The sequence below is a fragment of the Filicampus tigris genome, chromosome 5, assembly GCF_054856515.1.
Source record: "Filicampus tigris isolate MCC_2025a chromosome 5, RoL_Ftig_1.0, whole genome shotgun sequence".
Lineage (NCBI taxonomy): Eukaryota > Metazoa > Chordata > Actinopteri > Syngnathiformes > Syngnathidae > Filicampus > Filicampus tigris.
Genome location: NC_141221.1, coordinates 10,596,721 through 10,624,362, shown reverse-complemented (window position 1 = coordinate 10,624,362; position 27,642 = coordinate 10,596,721). Strand labels below are relative to the sequence as shown.

The 27,642-nt window shown below is 42.4% G+C and overlaps 2 protein-coding genes across 4 annotated transcripts; both read right to left on the bottom strand.

The window, feature by feature from the left end:
- Nucleotides 1-532: 532 nt before the first annotated feature.
- camsap1b (calmodulin regulated spectrin-associated protein 1b) lies at nucleotides 533-23,265 on the bottom strand. Of its 3 annotated transcripts, none has more exons than XM_086030945.1 (19): nucleotides 22,837-23,265; nucleotides 21,964-22,127; nucleotides 15,009-15,271; nucleotides 12,839-13,000; nucleotides 12,416-12,496; nucleotides 12,179-12,211; nucleotides 10,475-10,616; nucleotides 10,127-10,266; nucleotides 9,928-10,024; nucleotides 8,527-8,650; nucleotides 7,922-8,007; nucleotides 7,756-7,840; nucleotides 5,259-7,518; nucleotides 4,676-4,812; nucleotides 4,386-4,603; nucleotides 3,162-3,264; nucleotides 2,970-3,082; nucleotides 2,773-2,891; nucleotides 533-1,944 (listed from the first exon to the last, which is right to left on the bottom strand). In XM_086030945.1, the coding sequence occupies exons 2-19, from the start codon at nucleotides 22,124-22,126 to the stop codon at nucleotides 1,648-1,650; spliced, it is 4,623 nt and encodes a 1,540-aa protein (XP_085887071.1). In that variant the 5' UTR covers nucleotide 22,127; nucleotides 22,837-23,265; the 3' UTR covers nucleotides 533-1,647. The 3 variants fall into 3 exon arrangements, with proteins under 3 accessions (XP_085887071.1, XP_085887072.1, XP_085887074.1); XM_086030946.1 differs by having other exon boundaries at nucleotides 7,922-8,004; XM_086030948.1 differs by lacking the exon at nucleotides 12,179-12,211.
- A 2,183-nt stretch (nucleotides 23,266-25,448) lies between these two features.
- Nucleotides 25,449-26,470, bottom strand: LOC147147238 (beta-microseminoprotein-like). The gene is made up of 4 exons (XM_086031282.1): nucleotides 26,418-26,470; nucleotides 26,208-26,292; nucleotides 26,001-26,106; nucleotides 25,449-25,910 (listed from the first exon to the last, which is right to left on the bottom strand). The coding sequence occupies exons 1-4, from the start codon at nucleotides 26,418-26,420 to the stop codon at nucleotides 25,784-25,786; spliced, it is 321 nt and encodes a 106-aa protein (XP_085887408.1). The 5' UTR covers nucleotides 26,421-26,470; the 3' UTR covers nucleotides 25,449-25,783.
- Between the last annotated feature and the right edge of the window lie 1,172 nt (nucleotides 26,471-27,642).

Here is a 27,642-nt window from a genome sequence, read left to right as displayed (position 1 = left end):
TTGGGATATCCTGGCACACCTGCACCTATTCATCACCGTGGCACACTGCTCTGGCACACGTCATAAACAGTAAAGTGAGAACTTAGAAGAGAAACTTCTGTGGAGAGCCACACAGTCACTTTAATGAGTGCTTCTTGTACATGAAAGGAGGAAGCATCAAACGTACCTTTCTTAGCAAATGAGATGCAGGTTGAAGCGGTTCTTGGGATTCCCTGGACATCAGGTAGTGAATAGGAAACAGTTGCCATGGCGAAGCAGTGGTACCCATAGTTATGGGAGGTGGCAGTCAAGCCGCTGTTCTAGTTGACCGGTGGAGGGAGAAAAAGCTCAGGAAGATTTTTGCTTCGGCAACAGGATTGTGAGAATACAAACAAAAAGTCAAAACCACTAAAGCAAGAGTGGGGAACCTTTTAAGTCAGAGGACCATACTAAATTTCAGAATTGTATGCACCATAGGTTCCACACCCCTGCTCCAAAGCGTGTGTGCGTGTGTGTGACAAAAGCAAATGGACAAAATAAACCATGAGAAGAATAAAAATAAAAATGTGACTTTAATTCAATTTCAACATGCTACCATATCAAAATAAATAGATGGCATGAGCACAAAAAGGAAAAATCAAAAAACGGGATGAAAATAAAAGGAGACCAGTGTAACACAAAATGGCGACCCCATGCCCATACAATCCGTTTCGATAACACACTCGCAGTAGTACGAGACCTCTTGGTCTCGCTAGTGTTTGATACAAAAGTAAAGTGCTGGTGGTGGTTTGTTGTCGAGTGAGTAAGCACTTAAAGAGACAGACGAGAACACGTGGCAGTGTGCGTCAAACCTTGGAGGAATGTTCTTTAATGGCGGCGCTCGGTGGTTTACATTGCATGGCGTGTTCGTATGATTGTGTTTATGTGCACCTTTTTTGTCTTTGTGTGGCCCGGTGGAGAGACGACAACTACGCTCTACACATCAGAGATCTGTTGTGATGACAACACGCACAACATCAGCTCAAACTTGACAGCACGCCACTTTGCGGGGAAAAAAACACAACCAAAACAAAACCCAAAAAGAAGCATGTCTGCACCAAAGATCAGTAAGCTCCCTTATTAGACAACCCTTATAAAAAAAAAAAAAGGGATCCTTGGAAAAAGAAAAGTAGTTAAAATTACCGCTGTTCGTGGTTTTTCTTTGCTATACACACGCACACAACCAGCGAACGGGCATTTTAAAAGGCGGTTTGACTGGTCGATGAGAAGTACCACGACGTGTTCAAGGCCAAACAATTCCCCAGATCCTGTTAACAAAACTAAGAAGCAGGTTTCTCGGAGGACTTTCTGGTGGGACTGAAGTGCCACCGTGATTCCATGAAACACGAAGAGATTGTGTCCAGTTTAAGTCTCTGTGACCCTCTTTCCATCAGTGCTGTGGCAGGGCTGATAAACGCGTAGTGTAAACCACGCATGCGCCTGAACGCATCACACGAGGCAAAGACGCCAATCCAGGAAGCGGTTCTCTTGTTCGGCAAGCAACTTGTTCCTGCGGGCTCTTCTTTAGTAAAACCGTGCACGCCGGCGAGCATCGAATGTGGGAAACAAAGCAAGATGGCGCTAGATGATTTTGGGGTGGGGTTGGGGGTGCTCTGTGGACCCCGCCTGCTATTTGGCGCTTTTCTTGGACGCCGCGCTCCTCTTGGCCTGCCACAGGTGGTTGTGGATGGTCAGAGCGTCCACGCTGACCGACACGGTCTTGGCGGGGATGACGGTGAACTGCTTGCGGTCCGAGCTGTACTTGTACAGCTTGTCGATCATCTTCTTGCTGATGCTCTTGGGCCCCGTGCCCGTTAGCTTGTGGATCTCCTCCGTGTCCGGGAAGTAGGAGTAAAGCGCCCGGAACTGGCAGCCGCCGTCACGGAACAGGATCATCATGTGATTGGACTCGCACTTCTCCAGCTCCTGCGAAGGGAAAGTTCAGTTACAGCGACTGCAACACAACACCAGGCTCGTCGACGGACGTCCGTTTAAAATTTGAGGCGGACCGGCCTATAGACGGGTACTATTTTTTTGCCCCCTGAATATGATTTCGGGATTAAGTTGTGTTGATGATGGTGGCAACTATGGAATGTCAAATAAAACTGCGATAAAGTAAGATGAAATGTCGAAAACGGAAGTCAAGTTAGCCGTTACGCGGCCCGACTTCAAAGTAAAAGTCTACTAAGGCTTTGGCATCAATGTATTATTTGGTAAGCTTTATTTTGAAGTTAGCCTTTACGGAGGCGGCGTGTTTGTTGAGTATGTTTGCAGCTTCTTCGACATGTCTGTCTGAATGACGGTGTTGGGTCAAGAGGCGGAAAAAAATAAATCCTGCATCATGAACTTGAGGACTAGTTTCACCCCAAATTGCCAAAATGCTCCCATACATATGACTGACTGTACGTAATCCATGCGGCTTTTCAACTTCCTCTGCTGCTGTTATAGGGAATCTGGACTAATCATGTCACCTTAATGTGAAGGGGCAGTTTTTGTCCCCCCCCCTTCACCAACCATTCTGCGGATCGTGCCCGGCCTGAACCGTGGTGGTTTGATCCCAGGTGTCTTCAGACGGTGAGCTCCCTGTATTCTTATTTTGCACTCAACTTCTCTTTACACATTTATGAGAGTTAATTAATAATGTAGTAACACAAAATTCTTAACAAATATTTCACAGTGGTGACAGTTTGAACCTGGTACAAATGAATTCACATTATTGCCAGTGGTATTAAAATTTGAAGGAAATGAACCGACCTCAAGGATCTGATTCTTCTGCGGCTCGTTGACTTTTCCGGCCAGGCAGCAGTGTGAGATGGCGTTGTGGATGATGGGCTTGTTGGATTTGGCACTCGGCTCCTTGAAAAGTTTTGGGCCTGAAGGAAGACATTTGAGAAGAATTATCAACATATTGGAAAGACTGAGTAGGAAGAGGATGAATCGTATCGACTAACCGGTGTACTCAGCCAGGGATGCGATGGAAGATGCGGTGGAGCCGTTGTCCCAGTCTCTTTCCGCAGCCCGACTGTGGTTTCGACTTCCAGGGAACGACTCCACTGAGTCGCAGCTAAAATGTGCAACAAGACTGACTGTAGCGTGACGACACAAACAGAGGCATAAATGGTAAATGAGGTGGAGCATCTTACCGGTGGGAGCCCGCACCCCCGGAGTTGACGCTGTCGGCCTCGTTGGTGGCAGCGGAAGCCAGCGACAGATTGGATCCGGACTGGGCTGTGCTCAGGTTGTCGGCTGTGAGAGAAAACAGAAACATTAGCTTTGGGAGTTACTTTTGACTCTCTGGCCCAAAGGAATTGAAAAATTAGATAGCATATTTTGGGTTTTCGTCAAGGTTTGTAAAAAGAAAACAATTTCAAACAAAATCCCAAACAATTTTTCTTTAAAATGTTAAAAATGTATTGGCGACAAGAAAAACTGCTTGAGACAAGTAAAAACTGTCTACGAACCCTGACAAAACTGCAAAAATGCTAAGTACGCAAGCATTCACTAATCAGTGAGAAACCATCTTAAAAGGCTACCCGGTTAATTTTTTAATACTTTTTGCATAACTGGCTATTCTCCAACAAGGAGTTGAACAAAATTTACAACAGATGTTTGATCCATTAATCGACAAAAACAGTCGGACACGAGCATTCAAAAGTTTAGAGAAGGTCAAATTTATTTCACTTGTAAATCTTTTAGTGCATTTTAGGCTCATCCGGAAATTTCACTTGTACAGACAAAGGCATTTTCTCTAATAAGTACTTAACCTACTAATATAAGTATTGCATGCAACTTATTTACAAGTAGTCAAGGAAAAAGTGTTTTATCTTTTTTTTATCTAGTTGTATCCATCCACACTATTGATACTGGAATTTGTTCTCTGTGAAAGTTTTTGCTGACAAGCAAAATGCAAAGATAATTTGGGGAGAAAAAAAATGTTGTTCTCTATGTACGAAATGCGTACGGACACTGTGGTCCAACAACCGATACTGTATATGGATCATACTGTGGGTTACTTATACTGATGTGCCGCTAAAATGAATAGTCACTGTTTGACTGCAATTTTCATTTACTTAAAAAAAAAAAGTGGATTCAACGCAAATATTTGACACCAAGATATAACCATGTTTAAAAACGCTTATAGGCAGTGGAAACAATGAGACTCAGACCTCAGGTAGAAATATCCAGTTAAGTAGGTTTAGATGGCATGCGTAATGGAGTGTGGAAGAGTGTGTCTCATCATTAGTGTACGTGATGTAATGCACAGGAGACGCCACCAGAGGTCAGTGTCTAAATGTGGTGTTTGGTGAGATGCCAAGAGGAAGAAGAGGGGGTAGAATGTACTAAGGCGAAACACAAGTCAGTCTTACGTGTGGAAGAAGAGCACTTTGAGACGTTGTCGCTGGACGACTCCTCCCTGAGGATGGTCTTGGGTCTGTGTTTCTGCTTGGGTTTGGGAGTCTTGGGCTTGACCAGACCTTGCTCCTCAAAGATCTCCTGCTGCTTCCTCCGCAGGTACTCCTGCTTTATCAGCTCTCGCCGCGTCTTCTCGTCCTCCTTACGCAGGCGATCCTCCTCCGCCTTCCGCCTGATGTTGATTAAACACATATCAGCGGATGTTTAGTGGGCCAAGGCAAACACCGATTCGGAGGAATTTTACCTGGCCTCGTCGCGCTTCAGCTCCGATTCGGCTTCCAGCTGCTGCTTGCGGACGCGGGCCTCCTCGGCTTTCTTTTGCTGCTTCAGCAAGAACGCCGCCCTCTTCTTGGCAAGCTCATCCTCTGCTTTCTGCTCGTCCTGGAACGTTGCAACAGAATGAGACACGATTAAATCATCCATGTACTGGTTGAAGTACAGTTAATTAAAAATAGCTTTGAGTAGTTATCTTTCCTCATTTTTTTTGTTTAATGCACCACAGTTCAGTTGGATATAACTTTTAAGTACGAAACATTTACATTAATTCGTTTAGAGCTGCTTGTCAAGTCAAAAATGTTCTTTAAAATATGTTCGATCCGCCTCCACTAGCCTAAACACGGCATTCTGATGAATATTGCGTTTGTAGAATATGAATTAAGCAGCAAAATCCAATCTCTATCTTTATCCATCTCAGGGGCAGCACGTAATATCTTAAAAGACACAAATTGAATGTTATGTCAATAAAAATGCATGCAGTGGTCACCATTGGTTGCCCTGTAATATAAATACATGTTTTTATCAATATCCCTGTTTGTGTCGGCAAATACCTTGAAGAAGAAGCCCATGACAGACTTTTGCTCTCCATCCCCTTCATCTGTGGTTCTGTCAGCAGCCTCCTCATCCTCGGGGTCCTTCAGCTCTGACATATCGACCTCGACCAGGGGAGCTTTGCTGCGCTGCACCTCCTCCGATGGCAAGTGTTCTTTCCCCGAGCTGTCTGAGGAGTTGAGCTGCGAGTCTCTCAAAGTGCTGGACAGGCAGTCGTCAAAGGACACTTCAGGAGCAGACAGAGCATTCAGGTCCACTCTGGTCGGCAGTCGCATATTTGCATCTTCGTGAAGCCTAAAAGCGGCGCTCCGTGCCTGGCTCGAGGCAGTTTTGTTGGCGGTCTCTCCCGCCGGTGGATTTCGGAGGCTTCGTGGCTCGGGATGCTCGTTCCTGGGGGACCTGCCCCCACCCGATTGCCTCGGATGCGTTTGCATCTCCGGCCCACTGTGGGAGGGGGTCAAGGTCCTAGCGGCGTGTCGGCTTTGCTCTTTGCCCGCCTTTAGCTCCGTCGGCTTGGATCTGGAGCTTCGGCCTGAGCTCAGTTTGGGGGGTTTCCTCGTGGGGGCGGTGCCAGAGAGGTGTTCCGCATAGTGCGCCGTGTCTGCGGCTTTCGTGTCACTGTTTTTGTCACTTGCGAGGGGGGGTGGGGACAGTACATTCTGCTTCATCATCATTTCCTGCTGAAGGGACAGTTGCATCATCTGCTGCTGGATGCTGCCAATGGCTTCATGCAGCAGCTCGATGGAGCGGTTGCACTCATTGAGGTCCAACTCTTCTTCTTGGTGGAAGCTGCCATTGTTTCCCTTCTTGTCTGCATCTAAGGCACCTGAGGGGGCGGGTCCCTCCAGCTCTTTGTCCCCTCTCAGGGCATCAACACAAAGGTCGTCTTTCGTCGACGACGCCACTTTCTCTCCGTTGAGCTCTTCTTTGGTGGGGTCGGCTTTAAGCGGATTGGGCAACGTGGCGCCCTTGCCCCCGCCCTTCTTCACTATATGCAGGAAAGCAGCCTTACCCAGCTTCTGCCTCTGCCGGGCCGATAGCACTTCCATTTTCTTCTTTTGATGCTCGATGGCACGGCGCTTCTCCTCTAGCTGCATGCGCAGCTGCACAATTTCAGACGCAAGGACATTGGCACCGCCGCTCCCGTCAGCAGCACGAGCGCAACCGCCCAGGGGAGACGAGGGACTCTGGTCTCTTCTGAGCCTCCAGGACGACGACAGGGGCCCGCTGCTCTCCGATCCATCTGGAGTGGTTCTTTGCGAGCTGGAGGCACTGGAGCGTAGGTCGTGGTTACTGCCGAAGCGCTGCTGCTGGGCTTTACGCTCAGCAAAGGAGGTCATGCGCACACTTCCGCTGGCCACGCTGCTGGCCTGCGAATAAGCGCTAAGGCAGGGGCTGGAGCGACCACTGCAGCCATTAATATCTTTGTCCTCATGCTCCTTGACATTCATGTCCTCCTGGAGTTTGGCGGATTCCTCTTCATCGTCATCATTAAAGCATTTCCTAGGCCAAGCTAGATCTTTTGCCGTAATAGCCTCATCCAAATCCTCATCCTCTTCGTCCAGGTCTTCAAGATCTGGATCAAGGCTTGGGCAAGGCTTTGTCTCCTCAGAGTCTGAATGCAGGTAGAACCCTCCACCGGGCTCTTTCGACGAAGGGTCCACACTGCTGGTGGCGAGGGGTCTGAAACCTGCCTGAGCCTGAAGAGGCTCGTCTGACAATTCAGGCTCGTCGGGCAGGGGGGTAAATGTTTTGTCCAGGCTGAGGGGAGCTTTCTTATGAACCGCAGGAGACGATCCATCTCCCCTGCGTGAAAAGCCCCTTCCTGAGGACCGGAGCACTTCTCCACTCTCCTCCTCCTTGTTCAGGCATACAGACTTCTCTTTAGCTGGTTTCAGCACAGCAGGCATCAGCGGTTCTAGGTAAAAACCATCGGGCGCAGGTTTGGACTTTGACTCTGGTTCCACTGCGGCAGGCACTTGGCTCCCATCGGGTTGTTTGGAGACCGAGGCCACCAGAGATTCTTCTTCGTAATCCAGGTTGACTTTTCCCAAGAGGCCGTGGCCATTAATTCTGCGCATCTGGGCTAGGGTGGGTTGGTGAACTGAAGTCTGATGTTTCGGCGTCACGTTGATGACATTGGACGCTAGGCTGTCTTTACTTATTGAGCGGGCAAGGCTGACACTGTCGCCGGAAGCAACATCTGCATCGCTGTCAGCAGCTGAATGGCACACGAAGGGGCTCAGCGTGGACACTGGCCTGAGGAGGAAAATAAAATACAATTTTTATTAGTAGTATTTTTCAGTTTTCTGACAATTTAATATAGCACCTTTTCTATATACTACCATCACTACGGTTACAGTAGTGTGGTTATATAGTCTATACATAGCATAGTTTATGTTAAGAAAAGGACCAGCACATCGGCAGCCATATTGAAATTCAAATGATACCTCACTCAGGAACTGTGCTTAATAGCTCTGAGTGATTTTTCTTTACCTCTGTCTCTTGTCGGGCCAAGCGACACCAGAACTTCGGGCCTGTCTGTCCATCTGGGTCAAGGAGTTGGAGCGGTTCCTTAGACCTTAAAGGAAAATAACACAACATTTCAAACGTTACAAAGAGGAATCTGGAGCTCATCAATGCTGTAATGTGATGCTTTTACCTGCACCATCATCTCCTTGAGGCTTCTGTTGTCTCTGACGCAAAGGCAAGAGTGGATGGGAAGGACTAAAGGATGGACCTCCTCTACTGGAAAAAAACGAGAGTTACGTCTGTAACTACGGCATGCGCGAAGGGAACATTCAGTGCTTTGAGCACCGCCCCCTGGCGGTCAGAAGGGATGAAATTGAAATATATTTTTCAGTTTTGCTAGCAGACAATATCAAATAGTGTATGGTCTTGTCGAGAAGAAAAGTATAATCCAACAGTTCCCTAAACAGGCATAAACTGCTTTGTTTAAACAAAACAAAATCAGTGCGGGACCTGAACAAAAAGGCATAGGAGCGTAAGGTAATGAGCTAAAACTCTTCACTTTTAATTGTCTTCTAGGAGAAATGAAACAATATGAACTAACTTGTTCCATCTGATTCTTGTTAAGAAATATGGCCATGTCTAATGGAAGCACATAGTGCAAGTCCGCCAAGAAAACAACCAAAGATTAAAAGAGATCCAGGCAGGTTGAAAAAGTTCACTAGCCATGGGAACCTCACTCTAGTCACTTAAGACAAGTCAATGTGACAGCAACTGAATACGGAATGATGAGGTTACCTGCTACAGATTTCAGGGCCACTCTGGTTTTCCGACACGCCAGGACTGGCCAGGAAGCTCCGCTTGGTGGCGTTGGAGATGGGCACTGATGGACGAGAACTCTTTGGCTGAGCAATGGCTCGAGCTAAAGGAATGGACATTGAAATAGGGGTAGGACTTGCATTAGTAAAATTCAAGGTTAATGCAGTAATCACTCGCCACTTCGCGGTTCGAGTTTCGCGGCCTCAGTGCATCGCGGGTTTTCAAACGTATTCATCCAAAAATAAAAATGAAAAATACAGCCATATCAGCAGCCGTATTGCAGAAAGACACGTTTGAAAGAGATGAATTGACTCGGGGGGGCTTTGTACATCGTGCGGGCACTCATAAAAGGCGTGTGATTGGTTTGCGGTGCGAGACGACCAATCAGAGCATGAGTGGATATATCCAGTGAGCCGATTGGCTGCGCATTATCGCAGCCTCTCGCTAGTCTCGTCCACGCTAAAAAACGAACAGTACTTTTGAACAACGTTATTCAAATGTGCTGTTCAATTCATCAGAATCGAGCCGGATAAGCAGCTGTGGTCATAAGTCGCGAGCCGAGCGCGCTCAGCCTCCCGGCAAGCGTGACATGCTCAACACAAGGAAACATCGGCAAATGAAATGTTAAAAGTGTTTGTTAGTTTTGTCCTAAATTTGTCTTAAAACAGCTTTCTTTAACTAGGATCCTGTGTTATATTTCATACAAAGGACCTTGTTTATGTTATTGTGCAAAGAGAAGGTTAAGCCATGATTACTTCCGTCGACCGTGCTTCTTTGTTTTAAAAGAATAGGAAAGAGAGTAGACGAAGAAGGTGGCAACCAAGAAGGAGCGGCAGCAACACAGCAGAAGTAATGACACTTTTGCTTTGCACAACAACGACAACAACAAGGGTTTTAAAGTGCATTACACCAGGATTGTACCTTTGGATAAAATGCACCACAGTATTTCAGTTAAGGTAAGCCAATTTTAGAATAAAAATTACAACTTTAATGTAGTTATTAGCTAATGTTCCGTCGTAATCATCCGTTGCTTGAGCGTTGTAGTTCCTCTCACACACACTATTTATTCTTCATTTTGTATTTTTAAAGTTAATTTTGTTGCGTAACAAAATTTAGATGGGTGGGAACCATGTCGGGGGATTCGCAATGGCATAATAGAGGTGTGAATCCCCCCAAAATAAAACTTTAAAATATAAACATAAAATGAAAAAAATTTGTGGAATAATAAAAATAAGTCAACCTCTACTTTGCAGTTCTCCCACCTATCGCGGGGGCTTCTGGTCCCCATTAACTGCGATCAACGAGGGATTACTGTATATCTATGTATGATTATTGATAAGATACTCAACACTTTCACTTGCATCAATTGGGCAAACGTACCATCTTTCGACTCTTGCAGGTCCCTGGGCAGGACAAATTCCGGCTTGACAGTCTCAAACCACCAGAAGAGTTCAGCAATGAAAACCATCACATTGTGCTGCGTGGAGAGGTCATGATTACTGATGGTGGCAACTTTTTGAGGTTGCCAGTTTGTGATCCTTTTATTGTGTAATTATGTTAAAACAGCAAGTAATTCTACCTTGAGCACAGGAGGCGAGTAGAGTATGTCTTCTGTCGTCAGATAGAAACTTTTATTCAGATACTCATTGGCAAACTCTCTGAGCAGCTGGATGTTGTAGAGGCTATCGGCCATGGAGGGAACTTCCTTCAGGCAAATATCTGATCAGACAGGAAAAAAAACAGATCAGATAATGACTCAACTGAATGGCCCACTGGGAGTTTATGTCACGCTAATGGAGAAAGACAGTCTTGTGGGGGGGGGGGGGGGGGGGGAAATCTTCATTTTGTTAAACACAAATTCTGATGTAACCAAAGTGTACACAAAGTGTGTCTGAATGAGTTATGCTACTGTATGTTTTGGGCATACCCTCCAGCTTCATGAGGTCTGGGCAGTAGTAGTGGACAACAGTGAGCAACGCAGCTCCATCGCAGACATCTCTCATCAAATCTTCCAGCAGCGGAAAGAAGGGAAGATGGCGGCCAGACGCATGTTCCCGACGATACCGTACCTGAACATATGACAGCCAAAATCTCATCAGAGACAAATACTACCACAATATTACCAACGGAGATATGACCACAGTCGCAAAGAGCAAATCTTTTGCACTGAGCTGCACAGCTGACCAAGTCACAGCACATTTGACTCAAGGATGTTTGACGTTATTTGTCGTCTTTAGCGTTCTAGTTAAACATCCAACCAAGGTTCTCCCTTCCAGAGCACAAGGTTTTACTTTTATTGGGAAGGAGTGAAATTCCAGGATGTAGTTAAATGAAAAGGCCCAGTGCCATCAGTTTAGGGAGAACCCTGAAGAGAGCAAGTTGCTGATGGTGAGATGCAGGTGTTAAAGAAGTGACCAGCAAGGAGCCTTAAGCCTTTGCGAGAGGGTGGCCACTGATGGAGCCCACTCAAAGGACGCAAGAAAAAAAAAACAGCATAACGGGGCCAGATGGGTCATCACAAGTCCACTTATATAAAACAAGTGCACTTTTTCAACTTCAATAATACCCAGTTTGGAGCTGTATACATGCTAGGACATATCCCTCTCTCTACTTAACATTTTGCTTCAACTGTGGTACATTCAGATACTGGATACAAAGGGCAGAAAACGAAGACTAAATGTCCTTGGATACCAATTATCAGATATCAACTTCCAAAGGTATGAAACACTGTTTATCCAACAGCAACATCATTGTTCCAAAATAAAAGTCAATACTGATCCATTCACTGTCATTAGGTATTAACTGCCCTCACAAAGGCGATGGGACCTAAAGGCAACTAATCAACTTTTTCAAAATACAAAGCAACTCTAGCCTACTGGTTAATGTTGTAAACACATTTATGTTGACATGCTGAGTGTTAACACAAAGATACCACCTAGTGACACCCTAAGGAAGATTTTTTGTTTTTTTAATTTTAGCGCATCTTCAAATTCAGCTAGCTATTTGTTTGCGTTTAATCTCATCATCCACCATAAAGGAGGCTTAAATTAATTGTATCCCTCACTGCCACAGTCGAATCCATGAGGAATACACCGCTCTGCTTCAATCCATGGCCCGCTACGAACGTTAGCATCAAACCAGTCCTGTAATTATTAACAAGCAGTTTATCAATCATGCCCATACCGAGCAGAGCTGTGTCAAAATAGTCAAACCCTGATCAGAGGAAAGATTTTGTGAGCAGAAAAGTGAGCGGTGATTGCAAAGCAGGTCAGTGTGAAGGGTGTACTGCAAAGAAAAGGAAATGTGCCAGCAATGAGTTTTACCTGACTCTACTGAAGCAAATACAAAAGAACAAAAATCAACAAGTTTATCCTAGGCTTAGGATGAGATATCACACATAGTTTATTGCAAATAATGTCACAAAAATGTTCCAAAAGATGATTCTGAATTTTAGAAAATAAAGAATAAGGTGCCATCAAATTTGTACCCCCTTGGCTAAAAGAGGCAAAGAATGAGCTCAAACAAGCCTCGGTGAGGTGCGTGCACACATCAACACAAAACTATGCGTGCATGGGGGAGAGCGAGGGTGTGTGGATCGGGGGTGGGGGAGAGGGGGCGACTTCCAACTTACAGGGACAAGCTTCCAATACCATTTGGAGGGAGACTATCCAGTTTGCAAGGATAAGAGAGGGAAAGGAGGTATAGATGGGGAAAAGGAACAGAGGTATTAATAGGTCAAAGGTCTTAGACAAAGGACTGGCACTGCATCCATTTTGAACAGAGAAGCACAGAAAAGGGTCAGAGCAACACAAAAGCATCGTTAAAGAGCTACATAAAGAGTAACTCCTCCTTAGGAGACCTTGTTTACCTTTTGGTGACTGGGGGATTCCAGAAGGTGGTGCTTGACTTTGTGCTCCTTTTCGCTAATTTCCCTCATTTTAGTGTTTACCTGCAGACATTGTAAATCAGTGATTAACATGATTTGTCCAGACATTTTTTGGTAAAGCCAATATCTGCACATTATGCTCATTGTACTTCACAAAACAAGAGTTTTACTATGCTCATACGTCTGATTTTACTCACTCCACTCAAGACAAAATGGCTCACGTATCAATGTTCTCAGCAGAGCGAGATTTCCGACATATAATGATTTAAGAGAAAGGTAAATAAAGTATAAATAAATAAAATGTAAAAATGGTCTTTGTTTGAGCAGATGTGCCACAACAAACAAAATGGATCCACCTTTGCTTCCGTTGGAATGTGCCTTCTTGTGCAACACATTTGTTTCTACCTTATTGATCCAGAAAACCACGGCATCCTCCAAGTCAAAGGGAAGCTCCTTGGAGGGATTGAAGGTAGAGAAGCGCTCCACAGAGGCTACTACTTTCTCAATGCTGATCATCTCCACTGTGTAGGCCATCATCAGGGCATCAATCATGGGTATGTGGGCACTCTGGGAGAGAATGAGAGGAGCGGATGATAATTCTGCGTTGTGTCGAACACACAGTGAAGACAAGCAGATGGCTTGCAAGTATCTGCCGTGGCACTAAAACGCTGACGGGGGACAGTGCAGGAGAAGCTCACAGTGTCTTTGAGGTTTCTATGAACATGCTTTGTCAAGTCAGCAAAGTGGGTGGGGTTTTGAAGCCGGCGCGGGACAAGCGCTGTCCTGCACAGGATTTTCCATCCCCTCACTGGGCTTTGTGTCTGGCTGCGTGGATTATGACATCATGCCGCAAGCAGAAAAGGGAGAATCACACTGGTCTCCATGGTAACAAACGGTGAGGAAGAGCGCTGAAAGCAACTGAGCTGGTGGTCAAAGTACATTCTGTCCAGTGACTTCTACTGGGTTAAGACAAAAACCATGGAAGCTCGACAGCCGAACTCAATCTTGTTCTGAGACGCTAGCTGACTTTCAAGTTAAACTGAGATGATTTTGAAACAAATCATCCCATATGAAATAATGTTGAGCGACTAATTTGTTGCAGGCTCAAATCATGCTGTTATAGAACCTGCACAGTGGGGATGTCACCATACCCAAATGTCAAAATATCACGATATGAACTTCGCGATGCGATTATCGCGATATTGTGGGGATGTTGGCGATATATAAACAACTGTTTAAAAGCTCACGATATTGTAAAAAAGAGGCTTATACTAAAGAAAAAAAGAGAAAAAAACCATCACAATATTCTGCTCTCTCTCATATTTGTTATGCACAAAACATGTTTTTTTATGTTATTTGTGTCCCTAATAACCAAGATCTGCGAGGAAATTTTGTTAAAAAAAGAATTTCTCAAATTAAACTGCATTAATAAACTAGCATTAATAAACTAACCACCAGAGGGTGGTGGAATTGCCCAAATTGAAACCAACTTGGGCTATTAAACAGATTTCCTGCCATTAATACCTGACATGACGACAACGATATCGTGGCAATTTAAATATCGCGATATTGATGATCTTGTGACATCCCTACTGCACAGGCAATTTTAAGTCACAACTTAAACTCCAAACAAAACAAACGCAATAAGTAAAACAATAATATAGAAAAACATTTTTGTTAACAAAATAAAATATAAACGAGAGTGCGAAACCACATTTTTTGTTTATAAGACCAAAAATGAACTTATTACAGCGAAAATGCCCTTCGCTTTCATCTTTATCAATTAATGTGCTTTCAGGGTTTATTTTAAATGTATATTGTCGTTTTCTTTATTACAGTGCAATACTTATTGTGACCTTGTTTTCTCGCACTGGACAAATAATCCATATTACAAAAAAACAAAACAAATAAATCTAATAAAAACTAAACTAAAACAAAACATTTTCCAAAAAATAAAAACAAACAAACAAACCTGTTCTAAAATTAAGTGAATTAAAAAAAAAAATCCAAATGAAATAAAAACTAACTAATGAAAAGTGCAAAACAACGATAATCTGTTGTAATACAAGTATAAAGTTACCCACTATATATTATAAAATAAAGTAAAACTACACTTTAAATTCAGCGGAAACCCAGTGCAATTTGGTTAGGAAGCTCCTCTGATCATTTCCATGCAAGTAATTAGCCGTTTTTTTACAACTGCATGCTACTTATGGGACTGTCTGTTTGGTAACAGTCTTGTACGCAACCACTAATTGACTTAATTCTGTTGCTCATACTGGACTGAGCTTCCAGACACTTGAAGGTGGCATTTGACTGCATCGAGGCACCACTTCATTTGCACGTTGCATCGGGCATCATCAAAAGCACAACCATCTTAAAAGACACTCCTGACTCATAACAGTAAAATTCCGGTTCTTTGTTTAACTCTACAATAAGAATAGAGTCAATACTCTTGGCAGACAGACAGCTATCTTCCGCTCCTCCTTGTAAAGGTTACATTTAATTTCAAGCCAAGGCGTGCACACAATCGCACACACGCCTCGTGATCAACTCTTTCCCAAGTACTACTCACCATTTTAATGGGCATACCAGCCAGGTCCTCCTCCGTGACTGCCGTGTCGTCGCTCTCCACAACATAAATGCCCTTCCTGTCCAGAGACTGGATGACGGAGTGGTGCGACTGGAGGGACGCGGCCTGCTCTGTCTTTAGGATGAGGGCGCAGACACGACAGTAAAGCTCGCAGGACAGCAGCAGGCGGATGACGGGGGGCTTTATGTGTTCCTGGTCATACTGGTCAGTGTAGAAGGGATCCCGTAAGTCCTCTGGTATATGATCTGAAATGACCAGTTATAATGTTAGATCACATTATAATTATAAAAGCAGTTAAGAGTGCAGGTGGGAAAAAAAACAGAACTTCTCCTCCAAGCCAACTTGTGGCAACCAGCTACAGGAATGCAGCAAGCTTTGTGGCCTTTATGAGTAATACTTGTTCACATTAGGGCTGCCATGATTAGTCGACTAATCACGACAACGTCGACGATCAAAATCGCCGACAATTAATTTTAATCGTCGACGCGTCGTTTATTTATTTGGCACGTATTTTTCTTTCGAGACTGCAGCGTCCCGCTCTTCTCCCGCTGGCTGTTTTCCTATCTGCAACGCACATGCGCAGTGGTGGTAATCCGGGTGATGTAAACAGAAGCATTGTGGGTAAAGTAGTGTAAGCCTTACAATGTAAGGACTAATTCGTGTTGGCAACAGAGTCCGAAAGTTACGGCGCATTTCACCAAATATACTCAATACAATGCAAACATGCCTTTCATGGCAGCACGATGGGGATGCCCAATCATTTAAAAAAAAAAAAAAAAAAGGAAGCAAGTTGTGGCTTATGCCTGATTTCATATCTGACATAAGCACAGTTGTGTCTAGAAGCTAGCTGCAGTTAGCATACACAGGTTACGGTGTCTTTGATGTAACGCTCCTATTTGGTACGCTAACACGTCGTAGCATCTTCTATGGATTAAGCAGCCATTATTGAGTAAACTCTGTGTGTTTATGCCTGTGGTGGACATCGAAGCAGGAGGCACACGCTTGCTCTCTCTTTCTCACACTCGCGAACGGAGTGATGCGTTCATGAACTGGGAAATATCAGCACTCAACACAAAAACGACATATGTGCCACTCATCGGCATCACATAACAATAAAAGCCATAATTAAGTTTGTTGTAATATACTATGTTTTAGTGCAAAAAAAAGGTCTTCCTTTTTTTTTGTTACAGGTGCATACCACATTTTGATTGTGTATAAAATATATATGAAATATGTACACAAGTACTTCTTTTTGTATTTATAGATCATTTCACTGTATTAGTGCAACTCTGCATAGTGTATAGTTTTGGTTCAATTTTAAAACGCACTAAAGAATTACAGTTAAAAATTTTAAGGCCAGAGTATCGCCATCATTTTAAGTCTCTCCTTTATTTATAAACATGTCAGGAAAGTTGCAAAGTTTAATAAAAGTTGAATGTATTATCTTGTCTTCATGATTAGTTTGTACATAAAGAATTTAAGCTGTAAGCGAATGATGCTTATTATAAGAGAAGCAGCTTGCTGCTGCAATTTGCCACAATTTATATCTTATCAGATTAGTCGACTAATCGCGACTACTGTTAGTGATTAGTCGACTAGCAAAATAATCGTTTGTGGCAGCCCTAGTTCACATCCCACTTCGGTTTACTCTGCGCAAACACTTACAAGTGCAAGTTGCAACTAAAGTGATGACCTTTCAGTTTTGCTAACAATCCAGATAACTGGAGCTAAACAAAACAAAAACAAAACACTTAGGCTAGGTTGACACCACAGGTCTTAATGCTCAATTCAGATTTTTGGAAAAAATCAAGATTTTTTTGTGTAAGCGTTCATATTACATTATAAATGCGACCTCGGTCTTGTCTGCTGTATGAACACATGCGTCGTCAAAGTGGCCCGCATGCGCAGAAGAAGAGACTACGACACACCCGATGTTGTGTTTGCGGAAGTAAATGTGGTCCAGCGTGTCGGGGCATTTATACAGTCAAGCGATTAGGTAGCAGGTAGAAATAAATACAGTATTTGGGGAAAATTATGAGACGAGGCTTTAATATCTCACTTCATGGAGACATCACTAACGATGATGTCACGTCCTAACCATGCGTAAAAAATGAATCTATCTGAGCCATGGCTGAATTACTACGATCGCCATAAATGTTTATGCTTCATGTTTCAAGTGGGATTAAATTAAAGTAAAATATAAAGTTAATAGTGTTACTCAAAACAACTTTGCAGATTCGATCCCCCTGCTACCAGTATTGTACTTTCTCTCTGCCTGCGCGGAGGAGTGCATCTTGGGCTCCGGATGACGTCAATGTCAGATATATGCGACCTGGCCGTTCAGACCGCCAACGCATTGGAAAAGATCGGATACGTATCAGATCTAGGACCACATATGAAAGCGACCTAGGTCGCATTTGACAAAATCGGAATTGAGCCGTTCGGACTGTCATAAAAAAAAAATCAGATACACGTCGCATATGGGCAAAAAAATCAGATCTGGGTCTCATTTGCCTGCGGTGTGAACCTAGCCTTGGACAGATTCCATTCTGCGGATGGTGAAGTCACACAAAATCCAGACCTCACAACCTTATAAGGAGCTGGAACAAATCACTGGACTCCGGTGTGCCAAAAGCAAATGGTTATACTAAACAGGGAAGCTCAAAATAGGTTTGAAAAACCTTTACAAAATCATGTTCTCCAGCAGAATAGTGGGGAGGGAAATAAGCTTGTTCCACTAAATCTGCTTTTGCACCAAGTGTGTGTGTCAGTAGAACAGCATTAGTGGAGTGTGTGCGACGTGTTCTGTTCTGACGGGATAGAGGAAGGCAGCCGTCAGCAGCACTGTCACATTCACAAAAGCAAGACAGGAAACTTCTTCCTGCAGGTCCCCAAAAGCACTTTTGGTTCAGAGAGGAGGGTACAGGACGATGTAAGAAAAGTAAAGTGATTAAATACAGAATTACCATGAAAATTATGATCCATCCATCCATCCAAAATTCTAGCACGCAATACAAACAACAGCGCATGTTTTTGAATTCAACAATTGATAAACGCATACTGCTGAAGCTGTTCATCACGCTCATTTGCTAATGCAGCCCAGGAATCAATATGGGCCGCTGCTTGGAACTGCTGGGTCTCCCTTCTCACAAGTGAAATGGGGATTTAATGCAACTGTTATTTCAGCATGTCCATGTACTTCGGGCTACAACCGGAATTTCATACAAATATTGATTTATCTGGAGAGGAATTTCTTGATAATCACACTAGAGGTGGGCTTTATGATCTGGTGTTCAAAATAAATGATCACCAAGGGTCAGTATAATCCAGACATACGTATTTACACAAAGAAGACATAACTGCTCAGCAAGCTGCAACATTTGTTTTTCGCAGAGGATAAAGAATACATGCCTGTGTACTGGCATGTGCCGATTTACTAGTTTGACGGTTTACGATGGTTTTAAGAAGTCAAGGTTTCAATGACGGCTAAAACTGTCTCACAATAATGGCCTGAAGTTAATTGCCTCCGAGTAACTTTTTTTCCCTCCTTCTCGGCGAGCAGAGAGGGTAGGATGAGCAGTTACAGACAGAGAACAAGATGGGAGGGAGCAAGATGAAGAAGGCCTATCAGTGATTACTGTTACATGGTCTGTCTACCTTTGCTTAAAGAGGTTTATGACACAACAATATTTTTGGGCAATATATGGTGTTTAGCATTGTGTGTTAGCATTAAGCTAACAGACTTTCCTCAGGCAAAGTATTGTGGTTGTTTTAAATACGTAATTCTTTTTTTTTTTTTTTTTTTTTTTACTTGAACAGCGAACTTCAACTGTGAATGGCAATGGCAATTAACAGTTTGAAGCCTCCTTTGTGAACAATTATGCAGTATCCACCAAACTGCTGCGCCTTGTGAAGCGAGTTCAGTTCGCTGTCACAATCTAGCGCTCGCGATTCCTAGAAAGTTTTATTTCTATAAACACTGGAAGAGTGTGATTGTGTGTGCGATAACAAAGGAGTCGAGAGGGGAAAGTGTTGACTTAACTCCACAGACGATGACACTGTGTGGCAGCTACACCCTCCCCTTTCTGATCCCATTAGGACGGCGCTGGGCTTTAAGTGTAGCACTTACTGGGATGGGGCGGAGCACGAGATGAGCTACATGTGAGTTAGCCAACCGTATTGAGAAACACAAGCCGGGTACAAGTAACAAGGCTTTAAGTGTGACAGGTGCACACTGTGCCTGACTGTCTGCCACTCAGACTTGGGAGCAGCTGTGGCAGCCTGAGGGCCAGGAAAACAACACGAGTACACAAACACTCAAAAAACGAGTGACACACTGTTTGTGGTTTAATGCCACACTACTTCCAGCATCATCGGGCACTACAATTTGCAAAAATAAAGTATTTTTGCTCAACGGGATGCTGCTCAGCTGTGTCTAGAAAACAACGGGCATGGAATGGTGACTAATGACATTAACAAACGCCACATGAGTGGGGTGAAAGTAAATGAGACTTGTATATTCAGTTCCCAAAGGAGAGCAGCGTCCCGTTGGATCACGAAAGCTCCAAGGGGTCCAAGGGTAGGCTTTTGTGCTGTGTCAGAGCAGAATCCCTGTCTGCATTGTTAGCCACGGCCCACACTAAAAAGAGAAGCTAATTGATGGACAGATGAACAGATGGATATCTTACTCGGGAAGAGTAAACAATCATCTATAGTTTGCCTTCTACAGGCCGAATTAGTCTCTCAACTTGGTCGATTGGACTCCTGGTTTGGAACCCAAATTCCTGGCAATGAACCGCAATTGATTACTCTCTTTTCTACTATTTGTTGCAAGGCTGTTAACAGGAAGAAGGTTTAGCATAAGGACCTGAATGAAAAAGCATTTTAAAAAAATGGTGAAATAAGTCTTCTTGGACGCAGTATTTTTACAATATCCGCAAGTACTCGTTTACGCCACAGTGAAAGGAGCATAAATATAAGCAACACTGCATATTACTCTATGTTACAATGTACACAACAACAGTGTACATTACTTAAAAAGTGGTTGCACTACCAGATATTTTGAATCATGGATAATTCCATTTTAATGTATTTTATTTTTTATTTAACTTGTATTCATTGCATTGTGTTTCCCATATAAAATAGGTTTTAAAAGTGAATGGAGAAAAGATAAAATTTGCATTAAATGCCATTTTAAATAAAAACCCTGCATTCGGATATCGTTATAGGGATATAAAAATACCTGTATCGGGATTGGAAATTTGGTCCAACGGTCTTGCTGTTCTGCCATGCGCAGATTTTTTGGTCATTGTTTCTAGCCGGAACCTTTTTGAGAATGGACGTTACGTGCTCGGATATCCGGCATTGTTCAGTCACGGGTTTTTGTAGAAACAAGCCATTCGTATGGTAACCACGCAGCAGTCCACCGGTGTATGCTTTATCACCAAAACTTGGTCGGATCTTTGTCTGTAAATTATCAATCTTTATGTTAAGTTTTTGCAAGTGACTATTCGTTTTCTTAAGTGATGCAAGTTATCGTCTGTGTAATCGTATGTGGCCATTTTGTCCGTTGGTCGTTTGATGGGTAGGCAACAATGGTCCCGGTGTACGATTGCTTTGTAATGAACTTGATGTATTATTGTCTTTTTACTATTCTGCCCTCATGACACGTTCTCTACTTTATGCAACTATCTGTCTAGTTGCACAAAGTAGAGAACGTGTCACGAGGGCAGAATACTTGGCATCCATTTTACTTAAACGTTGCCTGTATCAGAAGGCATTTAAATTGAGTGGTCGGCTAAATGTGCTGGCACCAGTGTTTAAGCTGAAGTACTGTATGTCCACACCCCTGGTATGGCTTCTACGTGAATGGTAAATGTCAGCCTCGTGAAGTACTAATACAGCAAAGGCGTCGAGTATCGGCACATATGGATACAGATATTTACTGTAAACGTGACTCCTCTACTGCGTTAGAATCGATTAGTGACAGTCTTCTGCACTTTATGACTTACTTACAAATTCTGTTGGAATGGCAGTGTGATACAGGTGCCCATGAAGTAAGTATTCCTGGAGTAGAACAATGGCTACATAGTGAGATGTTAACCCTGCAACTTTGCTTGCTGCTGTTGATTGAAAAATCTGCCAAGCAGTCAAGAAATTCTGTTGGTTAACCGGTGAATGTGTTATGTCAGCAACGGCTCAGGAAAAGTAGGCCAACTCATTCTCACAATAGGTTTATTTTCCATTAATATTGGAATGTAGGCGATGATAAAATAATGGGCAGGCTGTAAAGAATGCTGCTCCATATTGCGCCTTGCCACTCTATAAGAGAAAATTGTGTTGAGGCGGCAACTGCGCTGTATTGATGTTTTGTGTTAATGGGACAAACAGGACGGTGGAGCAGCTCAATTTGCACATGGATGGATTTGTTTCCAATTTAATTACCTCGTACAAAAGTCCAACTGTTATGTAATTCTTAAACTGATTTACATAAAATGTCACTGGCCATGTTACAAGTATGAAAACGGTATTGCCAGCCAGCTATTGGATGTTTAAGAGGGAATTCGTTTTGGCTGGAGTGCACAACTACTTCCTTCCCTTGGACTTATGCTGTCAATGTTTCACCAGTGAAGCTCAACATATTCTGCTGACTACAAGTTTCTTGAGAAGAGTGTTGCTAGTGGTCCAACACCAACGCACAAGAGTAGAAACTCTATGACAATGGACTAAACAGCTGTCATACCCAATTTCCAAGGCTAATGCGACACTTCTACACCGAACGTTGTGAAAATCATCTTAGTCGTTTGTTCTATTAATTAAAGTACAGGTTCTAAGACTGTGAGTACAGACTGATGTTTCACTGGTGAGAAATGCAAGTGACAACACAATGTACATACCAATTACAATTTTTTGTATGGATGTAAACTGAATTACCCACCAATGCCGTAGGCTTTAGCAAATAGCCACCGCAGGTTGGCAGCTATTTTGGCTCTGGCAGAGTCATACATCTCCAAGGGGATGACATCCATGGTGCCTTCTGCAGACCCAGTCAAGTCCACCTTCCTCCTTGTACTGTCGCCCGCACACAAATCAACATCCATCCTTTGGGAGAGAAATTAAAGTATTACAGTCATGCTCAACATAATTCATTCTGCATGTACAGTACACGTGTTTTCATTATCCTACATTAAAGCACATCTTAAATGTTCTAAATATGCACAATGTTACAGGCAGGCTACTATATTCTAATGTTGGTCATGATGGTGGTCCTAGAGAATCAAAGTATTTTTGTTTTAGATGGCAGGCTACTTTGTGTAAAAAGCTGTAAAACACTGCTGTAAAGTCCCAAGAAAGTTTGTAAATCTACAACAAAAAACAAACAAACAAAGATACAGGACAGCATTACAAATCATTAGAAACGGTGTGACACAGTGCAACGTTTCTTTAGGCCCTACTTTAGGACATATTAGGATAATGCCAATGTCCCACAATTGTCTAACCACCAAGTTCATTACCTGTAGCGTAAACCCCAAACCCAGCGTATATGTTACCATGAACGGCCCAGCGCTAGCTTGACGAGCAGGCTGTTATTGCTACCGAACGAATTCAACTATACTTACAAAGCATTTGTGTTTTACGTGAATTTTGAAACGTGGATGTGGATCTTTTTACCGACGATACAGCAATTAGCTCGCAGTCTAATTGGCTAAACGGACATGCATGCATGCAAATGTACGACCAGCTAACCCAGCTAACTACAATGCTGGCTCTTTAGCGTGTACTATATTTCAAAAATGTAACCTCACTTTACCTTCAAATGTGTAGCTCCAAGTCACCCTTTGATCCAGCCGGGGTCAATAATCAACCGAGAACCCGCCTCGCTTTCCAGTGGGCCGCTGCGTAGAAAAGCCCCCGCCGCCTGCAGCACATCGTAGCCGCCAGCTAATGGTGCTAACTGGGGAGGCGAGTGAGAATGGTCTCCCAGCAACAACACCCCATTCGCGGCCTTATTGACAGCTACTCCGCGGTAAAAATGTACGATGAAAAACAACGGCAAAGCAGGAAAAACAGAGGGACGGCGAGCAATGGGTTCCGGGGGCTTGAAATCTAGCTTTGTGAAAAACTACGGCGCATGCTCGGCAATTTGCATTCACATAACTTGAAGAGTATGGCAAAGCACAAGCAGTAAAGCAGCAGGGCGTTCGCGCTCTGCTACCGAAAAAAAACGTTGTTATCATAGTAGCTACTGCGCATGCGTGATCACGACACCGACTCAAGCTCATCTATCATATTACGTACTGTATTACAGTAGTTTCATGCGCAAGCTTGAGTTCATGTACGTGGACAATTTTCTTGTCAACTTTGGACTACTTTCGTTAAAAAAAAAAAGTTAGAAGAAGAAGACTGCGTCGGTTAGCTTTTTGGAGCAAGGGTGACCAAACTGAACGCACGTATTAATATTTCTGCCACAGTACGGGGGGAAAGGTATCAACATCACGTGGTAACGTACGTTTTACATTTTAACACGAAGTAATAAGCGATAAGTTTCGTTAAAACATACGTTTTAAAGTTTAATTAAAAAACAAAACAAGTTATGCTTCCGCATTCAACGTCATAAAAAATTATCCCAAAATTCAAAATTGGACATACGGGTTTTTCACAGGACAGCGAAGATATTCACAAATGTCATACATTCACTCTCTCATTCTCGCCTATGATCGAATCAATTTGTTCCACAGTTACACAAACTGACACAACGTAAAATCCGTGTTAACTCTACGAGCAATGTTCCAAGTTTTATTTCAGCATTCTTAACCTCAATACAAGTGTAAAAATAAGTTAACCCCGATGTAATACAACAAAAATAGAACATGCAATGGAGAGGGAACGGGAAGGTGTTTACAGAGAGCAATACTGTCACCAAGTGGCCTTTGGTAGAGTAGGTACAGATGATATTAATAAAGCATTTCAATATTTATTGAAATAGATAATTGTGTTTATAGTTCACTGTATCCTCTTTTTTAGCCACAAGTTGATATTTTTTTCCCTAAAACTACCAGTTAACAAGGTTCAGATAGCATGCAAACAAAAAAAATCAAGGTGACCTGAAAAAGCACTTCAACTAATTTCAATCAGCAGTGATTAAAAAAAAAAAGTACAACAGTGTAACCTTGAATTCCCTAAAAGTTGTACAAATTGCTGGCATCAGAAAATAGTGGACGATTTCAACTCGATGAAAATCTAAAGAAGTTGTACTGTATCAGTTACAAACACAAATCAGTTTTACATTTCAAAGTTGTTTCACAACTCCAATACATATTTTTAGAACTTTGTATAACTTTAAAGTGAAGTCATTTTTTCCAGTCCAGTTTCCAACTATTGCAGTCGGAAGAGATTTATCACCTGTGTGTGCAACACTTTAAGTGGTCGCACTATATCAACTTAAATAAACCTTGAATAAAGCCAAGATCTGCAAGTTTGCAATTTCATCAATGTATTTTGAGGAAATGATAGTCAATAGTTAACATTTTCAGTGGCAAGTCTAGCATCCAAAGTTATATCACGTAAAAAGGAAAACAAGGAACATGCGGATTAAAGTGTGTCACCAGACTGAAAAAAAGGTTCAGGTCACAAATGACTACAGTGAAGGACAGTGGAAGAACCTTTGGAATTAAATACAATGAAGTCAGTGCTGGTCACCTGGTGGTCATAACCTCGTTATGTGCAAAAACAGATAACATTGTACCACCTTTCTGGCACGATGGCACTTGACTTAAATTTAGGTCATAAAACGTATGCAGGATATAAACATAATAAGTGACATTACTGCATGGCAAAACATCATTTATGCATGATGCGCTTCAATGTTAAATCACATTCCTGATACTCCGCTCTTTTCTTTGCCATGAAGTGATGACTTGTAATAAAATTAGAATAAAATAAAAACCAGAGACGCCTTTCTCAGATGTCAAAACATGCCATCTTTGACAAAGTTGCATTTGACAACTATGAGGTATAGAGAGTTCAATTGAGCGGATGGAGAAGGTCGGATACAATTGACTCTATGCGTGCATCATTTCCGCATAACGGAGGCGTGCTAATTTCCGGTCGCTAGTCTCGCGTATAGCGATAGCATCAAACCATTTGAAATGTACTCGCAGTCTGCTGAAATGTCAAGTTACCATCACTTTGAGCCTTAATTTCCTGGCATTTTGTAGTCTAATACAGGTTAAAAAGGATTTACAAATGATTGTATTCTGTTCTACACAATTACTATGTTTTACACAATGTCCCAACTTGAGTGGAATTGGGGTTTGCAAAAGTCTATGTATGTATACCAAAATAATGAATTTGTATGAAGAAAAATCTTCTGATTTTTGTTTCATATAACAAAAAAAAAAATGGAATACAAAAACTCAAAAAGCTGGTGCATGTTTTTATTAATTTCCATGTTTGACCTTGTGAAAATACATCACATTTCAGCTCGCTGCATTGCAAATCTGCTACAACAATATAGCATTATATCCGAGCCATTGTTGTTGTTGTTGAGGGATCTCATTGCTATGTCACTTTACTAAAAAAAAAAGGAAGTACTTAACTTTTGGTTGCACATGAGTAAATTGTGGTCAACTGACGTAATTTTCTACTCCTTCAAAAATATTCAAAGGATACATGCTCGTTTAACACATATTAATCATGTGCAACGGATGCACATGTCGGAATTAAGTAAATCCAATGGAGCCAAAGGATTTTTTTTTTCAGATTACTGAAAAAAAAACTGGACATTCAATAGATGAGTCATTGCTCTTGTGCACTCTGTATTTACAGGCCACTTTGTCAAACACTGATACGCAGTCATCAGGGAACCGTTTGGGAATGCTATACCTGCAAATAAGCAGTGAACACACAATTGACAACTTCGGTTATACAGAGAAAAAAAAAAAACACAGGAAAAAGCGGGATCCTTCAACTTACACAGTGCAACAACTGCTGCAGGAGCAATCCATGCACTCGCTGTTTCTCCAAGATGAGCCCACCGCGTGCCATTCATTATCAGCCTCATCCAGGCAATGTGTTGCACCTTCACATGGGAAGAAGGGGTCATTTTCAAAATCTGCATTCACAAAATGGCATGTGAAAAAATATCATCATTGCTTCACGGACAAAGAACTCTGTCTTTACCTAGTTCAGGAACCCTATAAGAGCAAACACCGTTAGACTGTGGCAAGAGCGCACATAGCAGCAAAGCCAGAGACAGGTATGATCTCTAAGAGTGACAAAAAACAATTGGATCAGGGTAGCGTATTCCATTTTTTAATGTTAATGCTAATGTAGGAAAACAAGCAACAGCACAATTAGGAAAAAAAAAAATCAAGAACAAATGAAGTTTACCATTGCGCTCGTGATGATAAATGGTTCATATAATGAATGAATGAATGAATGAATGTTGCAGTCAGTCTCATCTAAGAGATGGAGAGGATTTTTATAGTCAAGATCACTGGAAGGACCTTTGGAATTAGGGTGGTGGTCATTATCTCTTTACCTCAGTACAGTAAATAGAAAACATCAACAGTTTTGCCAGTAATACTGTATTATGAGACTAAAAAAAAGAAAAAAAAGAAAAAACCCTCAAAGTTCCAACTTGCACTTCCAGAATAGAAGTTCTGGTATAATTATAGCTCGTCAGAAGTTCACTTTTCACTTTCAACTAAAGAAGAAGATGTCTGCAAGGTTCTATTGATTGGTTTAAAACAACAAGAAAAAAAAAGAATATGATGAATATTTCAGAGTGGTTGTAAGGTGGCATTTCTATTGCATACACAGGTGGGTGCCCAAAAATTTGAATATTGAGAGAAAGTTTATTTATTTCAATAATTTGTTTCAAAAAATGAAACTTGTTTGTTATATTAGACTAGACCCACTGACATTGGAAGAATGGTAAGCTAAATAGGCTACGGTTGTTAGCCTAGCATTATTGTATGAAATTCGATGCTGTGCCGTCCTGTAAATTACACACGATGAGATTACCGGTACCTATTTGTTCCATATAGTCTCCTAGCACTGTGAGCCACACGTCACAAAGTACAATAAGGTACGATAATACAATTAAAAATGAGAACAAGATTTATTTTATTCCATTCATCCATTCCAAACTTCCTGCTCCTCAACCACCATCAAGAACCACTGGAATGAACTCGAGCAATGTCTGGGGTGTTTTCCTGGTGGTCACCACCTCTTTCTGTCGGTAAAAAGAAACATGCAAACATTGGACAGCTTTTTGGGAAGTGATACCATGAGATTAAAAAAACAAAAGAATCAAAGTCCCTTTGGCACAAAATTAAGTGTGCATGATACTCGTGTCAATACTGGTAGTAGAACATTAAAATACAGCAGAAGGTGTATCAGAAAAGTTCCAGGACTCGTGTCCATTGTATATTACAAATTTGCATGTAAAAATGACATCAGTACTAAAGTGCCCCCCCCCCCCCCCCCCAAAAGACTCTGTAGTGATTTAAGGTCTTTTTTTGTGATTAGATTTACAACATATTGTCCCGCCCCCTATTGGGTTGTGGCTTATGGTATGTTTTCGGTCTCAGCGGTCTACGTCACGGGAGGG